At 47.1% G+C, this 9,297-nt stretch overlaps 1 protein-coding gene across 2 annotated transcripts in view; it reads left to right on the top strand.

Annotated features, from left to right (window-relative positions):
* The first annotated feature begins 206 nt into the window (after positions 1-206).
* GTF2A1 (general transcription factor IIA subunit 1) overlaps positions 207-9,297 on the top strand; it is a 30,064-nt gene continuing 20,973 nt past the window's right edge. The window contains exon 1 of one of the 2 annotated variants that reach the window (XM_061998817.1): positions 207-510. In XM_061998817.1, the coding sequence (XP_061854801.1) occupies positions 481-510 (30 nt within the window). In that variant the 5' untranslated portion in view covers positions 207-480. Of the gene's footprint in view, positions 511-1,765; positions 1,929-9,297 lie in introns of those variants that run through there. The other variant, XM_061998818.1, reaches the window with a different exon arrangement.

The raw sequence follows: 9,297 nt of genomic DNA, 5'->3' as shown, positions 1-9,297 counted from the left end.
GCCACGGCCCGCTCACCTCAGGGGCGGCCGGCTCCCGTGCGGCCGCGGGCACCCATCGCCCCGCCCCGCCCCGCCGCGCGGCGCCATAACGCGCGGGGCAGGGCGCCGCCGCCCGGGGCTCGCGAGGACTTCCGCCTCGGCAGGCGTCATGGCGGCCGCCTCACGTGACGGCGCGCGGCGCGGTCTCGCGCGCAGCTCTCGCGGTGCCACCCGCCCCCCCCGCCCGCGTCCCCCGCTCGCCCTGGCCGCTCGCGCAGCTGCTCGGCTCTCGCTATATAAAGGGGCGAAGCGGGCAGAGCGGGCGGCTGGCGGCGGCGGCTGCAGCCCCAGGGCCGGCGAGAGAGGCCGGGCCAGGCCGCGGGGCTGCCCGTGAGCCGGGGCGGGACGCGCGGGCTCTGGGGGAACGCAGCCGGGCAGGTTTATTGTTTTAGGGGCGACTCCCCCCCCCTGCGGTTGGGGGCGTCCCGGGGGGCTCGGGACATGGCGAGCTCGACTAACACAAACCCCGTGGTAAGGACCGGGTCGGGGGGGCGAGGGGGGCCCCAGGGGGGCAGCGTGGGCTGAGGGGGCCGGCGGGGCCCGCCGCCCCCTCCCCCGCACTCCCTCCCGCCGCCCGCCTGGAGCGGTCCCGGCCGCCTCCCCCCCCCACCCCCCCAACCCCGGCGGGAAGGGGCGGCGGGGGACGCGGGGCAGCCTCAGCCCCGCGGCGGGGAGCCAACTTGTGGCGCCCGGCGCCGGCCGCCTCGGCGGCGGGGAGAGAGCGGAGCCGGGGGCGGCGAGAGCCGGGCGGTGGGAGTGGGGGCGCGGGGCGGCGGCCCGGGGGCGGCGGGGTGGGCGGTGGAGCCCCGCGGGGGAGGCCGGGGCCGCGTCTCCGCCGCCCGCGGGCTAGGGGTCCGGCGGGGCGGGCAGGGCTGGCTTGCGGGCGGGGGGCACCGCCGCCGCCGGGAGCCGCCCGGGGAAGGGGGCGAGCGGCGGGGGAGCTCGGGCGCTGCCGCCCGCCCCGCCGCCGCCGTCCCGGGGCGAGGGGAAACGGCGCCCGAGCCAGGTTTCGGTTTTGTGTGGTCGGTGGCGGCGAAGCCCGCCCGGGTTCTGTTGGAGCCATTTTATGTTGCTTTATAAGAAGGTTGAAAAGACGATGGTTGAAAAGCACTTATCCCAGTCCGGCCGGGTCGGCTAAGCCAGGCGAAAAGCCTCAACTTATCTCAGGCGAGCGAGGCAGTATTTATTTTTTTAAAAAAAAAGAGGAAAAAAGAAACCCAAAGAAAAAAAATAACCAAACCCCGCAGCCTCTCCCTCCCTGTTCTCTTCTCGTGCTTTCTGCACCTTGGCGGGTGGCTCGCTGCTGCACTTGTACTCACAGAGGTTTGCAACAAGCAGTCACACAAACCTGCGCAGCCACCGGGTCCCCCCCGGCCGCCGCTCTCCTCTCCGCTCCTCTCCCCCTTGCGCGCCCCCCGGCCGCGACCCCCGCCCCGAAGCGCTGGAGGAGACAAACCCGGCGTCCCGGCGGCGGGCTCGGCCCCCTTGTTTGTGGCGCTCAGATCCATCATGGCTTCCCCCTGCCTTTCTGCCTCCCTGCTCCTTGTGTTCCTCCTCCCTGTGGCTGCCCTGTTTATATAGAGCTATTGCCGCTCTCTAATATAGACTCTGCTAGGATGGGAAGGTGCTTTCCAGCCCCACGTCACCGCCTCTCCATTTAAACACCACATCAGCCTTTAAATAGGGAGCGAGCCGCGGAGCGCGGGCTGGGAGGTGCATGCGTCCGCGGCGGAGGCAGGGAGACTGGCGGCTCGTCCCTCGGATCGCGACCGGGCGTTCGCCGCTTTTCCCTCTCTTCCCTCCCTTCCCTCCGCGCCCGTCCCCATCGCCACGGGCCTGCGGGGCGGTGGTGCTTTCTGTCGGCTTGGGCGGGGTGGCTCCTAGCCGGGGTAAACGGACTTTCCCATTCTCATTCTCTTACGCGTTGCACAAAGGCAGTTTTCATCCTCTCCCGCTTTTGAAACGGTTTTCTCTTTTTCTTCCCTTGTTTTTTGGTTTTGGGGTTTTTTCGGTCCTGGCATACAGCAAGTACACGTTCCTGTGCTCCCGTAGCTCTTCGAAGTAGTTTTTTCTGCAGGGTGGGGAAAGTGTAGTTTAAATGGTTCTTACCCAGTCCAGCAAGGAAAGATGTGGTACTTGATTTTTATGGTGCTCTGCCAAGGTCTGACTATAGCTGTCACCCTGAAAGTAATATTTAAGTTTTGTTTCGGAGTTGTGGGCTGCAGATACTACTCAGGGATTTAGTGTGTTTCTGGTGACTAAAGTATACAAATATTACAGTCCAGGCAGAGCAGAGGTTTTAGAATTTTCACTAATATTAGGTTTAATTATGATATTTAGTATACTGCAAAAGAATACACAAAATAAAATGCAAAGTATCGTAGTTTTCCATTCCAAATCTGAAATTTTAGAGACCCATTTTGCATTTTGAAATTTCATCACATTTTGCATCAGAATATTTTAGGAAAGTAGTCAGTTATTACATACAGAGCAGTTACTAGGTAGGATGCGTTTTGAATGTGTGTGATCCGAATCTCTCAGTTGTACTTCTGTTTATAAACTTCTGGCTTTGTTTTTTGGTTGCAAGAAAAAGCTCTGTTTCTGTGTTGTAAATTAGAGGGTTTGCTTACCTTTTTTGTCTTAATAAAGAATAGCAGAAAACCTCCAGATAATCTCCAGAGTACTTGTAGATATCTTTGATTTAACAGTTTACTAAAACTTGCTTTTTCTTGTCTGTATATCTGTAGTGGCATAAATTCTGTGAAGTTTTCTTGGAAGGTGTGTGTGTTTGAACGTTGTGTTTAGAATAAGTGAAATACATCTTTAAAAATGAGCCTGCTTCAAATTAGTACGATTTTGGATAATTCTCAATTAAGTAATAGACCCTTGTAATAGCACATAGTTAACTATATCAAATCAAGGTCTCCTTAAATAGCAAGGATCGCGATGTTTACCCTAGGGTTACCTGTGATGGGAAGGAACATTTTGAAATAACTGCAACCAGGCGATAACTTCAGGAAGCTAATGTCTCTGATCAAATCTGAATTGCTAGAAATCTGTTCTCCCTAGTAAGAGGACAAATGCAAGATGTTAACAGTTATAAGCAGTGTAAGATTTTTTAGGTGACAAAAGTAATCTATTTGTAGTAATACATGTTATTTCTTGTTATGCACATCTTTGATGCAATTGTGACTAAAACTTGACAGCTCTTCCAGATGCCACAGAGCTAGCTTCCAGCTGCAACTGCATACATAGGAGAAAGATTAGTGGTATTTCAGGGAAAACTAGAGAAGCAACCAGGAGAAAACTGCTATCAAATGCACAAAGCCTTTCCGTAATGTGTTGGTTGTTGGAAACCCAAACTGCTGAAATCCTAAGTGTTGTGATAATAATTGCAGAGAGATGCAGTTTTTGTACTTGAAACTGAAGGAATGTAGGAAGTGTAAGCCCCCAGAGGCATGTGTCATTTCTTAAAATAGCTTACTAGTTGATCCTTGGATTTGGAGTGTGTGCATGAGTAGCAGTCTCACCATACTGGGAGTTTTCTTTACAAGATGCACAGAGAAAGTGAAATATAATTGTTCCCATCTGTTCCCAGAGGGGGAAGTACTAGATTTCAGATCTTTTCTGTGTTTGTGGTTGTATCTAATAAATCAGGAATTTTAATTGTTGTCTTTCATCTATAGTGTTTGGAATAGTGTTTATTGAAGAGTGATTTGAGTTTTTTTGTTCTTAAAAGAGCTTGAAGTTTACAGCAATATACTCTTTATGAGGGAGACACTTTAATATAAACCAGATGAAAGTGTGATTATTTTAATAGCAATCTTTAAAGTTTCCATTATGTTCTCTTTACCGTCTCAAACTGGAACATGGAAATTTATTGGAAAGCTTAACTCACCTGCTATCTCATTTTTGGACTTGTTCAGTAATTGTATTCCCATGTTTATTTTTTGGGTAAGCAGTGTATGAAAATAATGTCATTCAACTCCAGAGCCTTGGGTGGGTTGTATAAACAGCTTAAACATCATATAAATAGTGCTTAAAGCCAACTCTTGGTGTCTGTCTAAAACCATGCAACCAGTGTGTTTCCTTTTAAAGACCAAGGCTGTAAGGCTGGTTTGCAGTATTCCTGGGTTTGTTTCTATTGAGCATTCTGTGATATTCTTCAAAACTCCACTGTGGATGTCTCATGAAGGCATTTCTGCTCCTGTGGAAGGTGTTGCATCTGCCTGGGGTGGATGTTCAATGGGAGTGTGCATAAGAGAATGTCTTCACCGCAACAGGATTTTTGTGAGCATTTTGTAAACATGTATAGGTAAAGTCAGACAGACACTGTTTCGTTATAAGCATGCAGATAGATACCTGCTGCTCTGTTCCCTTTTAATCATACAGCCATGAGTTGTGATACTGAGTGATTAGGACAGTGTCCAAAAATTCTGACCCATCTTTAGATCCAGTGCGCTCTGTGGCTCATGCAGAGAGATAGAGGCACTCACAGACTGCTTGTGGGTTCATTAACCTGTGTTGCACCAGACTCACTGCACCGCTGTGATGATATTGGCTTTTGGGGGACTTAGATGCTTGGTTAGGCTGTTGGAAATTGTGCAGTGGTGGAGTGAACACCTGTGCTCTTAACCTGTCTTTCTGCTCTCTTGCTAAACTGATGTTGGACACTAGAAACCAGAATTCTACTTACTGAGTTTGGTTTTTTCCCCATAAGACACAAGGGAAAAATGAAACATTCTGAGGAAGAGTGTTGGGCTATTGGGTCAGTTTGTATCTGAATGTTTTTTTTCCCCTAGGGCTTTCCTCCTTCTCTATAGACTGAGGAGGCTTTGTGAATAAACCTTGTAAAAATGCCTGACTGTGGAGACAGGAGGAGGTAACTGTTGGTGGAAATTATTAGAGCCTATTTGTATAAAATCTGTTTTATTAGACAAATGGACCTAATGGATGATTTAAGGAGAGGAAGGTTTAAGGAGAAAACACAGTCTCCATCCTGCAAGAATTCTGGTAGGTCGTTTCAGACACACAGGTAGCTTAAGTACCTCACATGCCTGAGGTTAAGCATATTTATTTGCAGAATGTGGTTTTGGCATTAAGAAACAGATGCTTTTAATACAATAAGGAACCATATATGGAATAAGTTAAGTAGCATTTCTGTGCTAGTTGACTCGTATAAGCTTAATACAATTTGTTTAATTATAGAAGTAATAGGACTTAATGTTGTGAAGTGGAAGTTATTAAGTCTTTTTGCATCTGCTACAAATTGAATCTAAGTGGAAAAATAATCCTGTTAATGATGCTTGGTATTTCTAAGTTGCTCACTACACAGCTTCTAATATCAGTGCTCAAGAGTAGTCTGGTTTTAAAAGTTTGTTTCAAACGTTTATACAAATGCGACTAATGCTGCATTTGAAGCCTGGGTATGTGGGCATACAGTGTTGGTTTAAAAGCAAAAAAAAAAAGTCTACAAGTATTCCGATGTGTTTTGTTTCTTTTGTGGAAGTTTCATTTTAGACATAGACGTTGCTTAAGGCCTGATTTTTTTTTTTTTTTTCAGAGATAATTAACAAAAGAATGAATTCTATCACTTAAGCTAGTTGCAGGAGCATGTTTTAAAGCTGGAAAGTGTCAAACTGATGAAATGTAGAATGAAGAAAAAAAATAGGATGCTGATAGCATGTCACTCGCTAAAATACTGAGGTGTGGTTAATAACACAGAGTGGTATATTGTTTATTTATTCCCCCCCCCCCCCCCCCCCCCCCATTTATTTAGATATGTTGTTGAGTATTTGGTTGGTTGTTTCATATATTTCAGAAAAATCACTTGAGTGTACCCCAACACAGAGTTTGTTTTAAATCAAGAAAGGGAGTCAGGAGACCCGCATGGTTAAATAAAGAACTGTTCAGTAAACTCAAGTGGAGGAAGAGTCTATAGATCATGGAAGGAAGGGATGGCCACTTGGGATGAATATAAGACTGTCATCAGAACAGCTAACAGAGCTAAAGCCTCGTTGGAGTTGTGCCTTGCAAGGGAGGTCAAGGACAGCAAGAAGGGCTTTTCACCAGAGGCAATGTAGGCCCACTGTTGAATGAGGTGAATGCCCTGGTGACAGAGGATACAGAGAAGACAGAGTTACTGAATGCCTTCTTTGCCTCTGTCTATACTGCTGGAGACTGTCCTCAGGAGCCCCAGACTGCAGTCAGGTTAAAGGACGAGTTCCGTTTGGTTGATGAGGGCTGGGTTAAGGATCAATTGAGCTGTCTGGATGTGCATAAATCCATGGGCCCTGATGTGTGAGGGAGCTGGCGGGAGTCATTGCTAAACCACTCTCCATCATCTTAATCAAGTCATGGAGGAGAGGTGCCTGAGCGCTGGAGGAAAGCAAATGCCACTCCAATCTCCAAAAAGGGTAAGAAGGAGGAGCCGGGGACCTACAGACTGGTCAGCCTCGTCTCCATCCCTGGAAAGGTGATGGAACAACTTATCCTGGGTGATGTCTCCAGGCATTTAAAGGACAAGAGGGTCATTAGAAGCAGTCAACATGACTTTACCAAGGGGAGGTCATGTTTGACCAGCCTGACAGCCTTTTATGAAGATGTAACCAGGTGGATAGATGGTGGTAGTGCAGTGGATGTGATTCATCTTGATTTCAGGAAAGCATCTGACACCATCTCCCATAGCACCCTCGCAGCAAAACTGAGAAAGTGTGGGCTGGATGATCAGGTAGTGAGGTGAACTGTTAATTGGTTGAACGGAAGAAGGCAGAGAGTGGTGATCAATGGGGCAGGGTCTGGTTGGAGGCCTGTATCTAGTGGAGTCCATCAGGTGTCTGTACAGAGTCCAGTACTGTTCAATATATTCATGAATGACCTTGCTGAGGGAACAGAGGCACTGTCAGCAAGTTTGCTGATGATACTAAACTTGGGGGAGTGGCTGACACACCAGAAGGCTGTGCTGCCATTCAATGAGACCTGGAAAGGCTGGAGAGTTGGGTGGGGAGAAATGCAATGAAATTCAACAAGGGCAAGTGTAGAGCGTTGCATCTGGGAAAGAAGAACCCCATGTACCAGTACAGGTTGGGGAATGAACTCTTAAGAGAGTAGTGTAGGGGAAAGGGACCTGGGGGTCTTGGTGGGCAGCAGGATGAGCATGAGTCAGCCATGTGCCTTCGTGGCCAAGGTGGCCAATGGCAACCTGGGGTGTATTAGAAGTTCAGTGGGCAGTAGGTTGAGAGAGATTCTCCTCCCCCTCTACTCTGTCCTTGTGGGATCACATCTGGAATATTGTGTCCAGTTCTGGGCCCCTCAGTTCAAGAAGGACAGGGAGCTGCTGGAGAGAGTTCAGCCCAGGGCCACAAAGATGATGAAGAGAGTGGAGCATCTCCCTTCTGATGAAAGGCTGAGGGAGCTGGGACTCTTCAGCTTGGAGGGGACTGAGGGGTGACCTTATTAATGTTTACAGTTATGTAAAGGGTGAGTGTCAGGAGGATGGAGCCAGGCTGTCCTCAGTGATGTCCAGTGATAGGACAAGGGGCATTGGGTACAAGCTAGAGAGTAAGAGGTACCAAAGAAACATAAGGAAGAATTTCTTCACTGTGAGGGTGAGGGAGCACTGGCACAGGCTGCCCAGATGGATTGTAGATTCTCATTCTCTGGAGGTATTCAAAACCCACCTGGATGAGTTCCTGTGTGACCTACTCTAGGTGATCCTGCTATGGCAGGGGAGTTGGACTAGATGGTCTTTCAAGGTCCCTTCCAACCCTTAAGATACTGTGATTCTGTGATGTAATGGGCTAAGCTGTCATCAGACTGCTTAGTTTTTAGTTCCGGGCTTCCATGTAGGTTCTTTTTCTCTCTTTGTAATATCAATGCATTTCTTTAAGATGTTTGGTTTTGTGCTTTGTTTTCATTTAAAAGCAAAGCCACCAAACTTCTTTTTGTGTTTATTGGTCACTGCTTTTTTCCTGTACTAGTGAATCATGCATTACTATTCCTGCTGAAGTATTCTGTAACATGAGCATAGCAATTCCGTAACGTGTACAGCATGGTCTATAGCAGATCTGTAACAAATTCAATGCTTCTGGGATGCATTAAGGAACTGTGTATAAAATAATTGTTTCAAGTGTGTGCAGTAAATTTGTGTAGTTCCAGCACTGCTGGACTAACTGCATGCACTTGGTGCAGGTTTTCTGCATGCATATTGGAGGCACAGCCCTTCTGGGCTGCCAAACTCACTACACAAAGTACAGAAGGATTGTTTTGCATATATAGAACTTACCTGATGTGTATGGCATTGTTTGGGACTTATTACTTAAGGAAGTTGTGGAACAGGATTGTCATCTTACAGAAGGCTGTAGCAGCTTTCAGATCAATTTAAAAATGATCTATCCCAGCCCAAGGAACAGCTGTGGCCAGTGAAGTGTGTGTGGTTTACAGGCTGCAAATTGATCAGCCCCGATTTAGAGCTGCTACCTTGCAATTAGATAGATATTCAAACCCAACCAAAAAGACATTGAGGTTCACATGTTTGTAGAGGCCCAAGCTGTACTGTTTAGAAGCTACAACATGTGCATAGTACAATTGTTCTATGGCCCTGTGAATTAAATTTTGTGCTTTAATGAATAATGTTAAGTGTCTGTATTCTAAAACTGGTACCTGCATTTTAAAATTAAAAAAATGTCTGAAATTGGAAGGGACTTCTTGATGTCATCTTGCAACCATCTTGTCTGTGTCCAGACAGCTTTTGAGTATCCTCAGGGATGGAGATTCCACAACTTCTTTTGGCAACCTTAAGGGAATTAATAATTCATTTAGCATTGACAGTTTATGCGTGAAATCGGTGTAATAGAATAATAATAATGTATTTGATAGTATTTGTCCATGAAAAATTTCTGATGTAAAATCCCAAGTCCTGATTGAAAACAGAACTCTGTCCAGCCTAATATGCTGTCTTCAATAGTTTCTGTAAACACGTATAAGGAAGAACAGGACATTCACATGAACGCTTCCAATTTTTTAAGTCTTCAGCATTTTTCATCTCAAGTGCCTTCTGAACTGTATTTCATTCTCATTAAACTAGAATCACTCAAATTTTTCTGTATTTATCTGAGAATTCTTTTGAACTTTTAACATTCCTTTGCCATGAGTGTTTTTCACACATGCACTTTTTTTTTGCATGTTCAGTACATAAACTGACAAGCAGGGAAAAAAAAAATACTGAATGGAAAACTATCCTTTTCTCTGTTTTGAGTT

Source organism: Colius striatus, chromosome 6 (assembly GCF_028858725.1).
Source record: "Colius striatus isolate bColStr4 chromosome 6, bColStr4.1.hap1, whole genome shotgun sequence".
In the NCBI taxonomy this organism is placed as follows: Eukaryota; Metazoa; Chordata; class Aves; order Coliiformes; family Coliidae; genus Colius; species Colius striatus.
The sequence above is the reverse complement of the archived record's forward strand: the minus strand, read 5'-3'. Positions and strand labels throughout refer to the sequence as shown.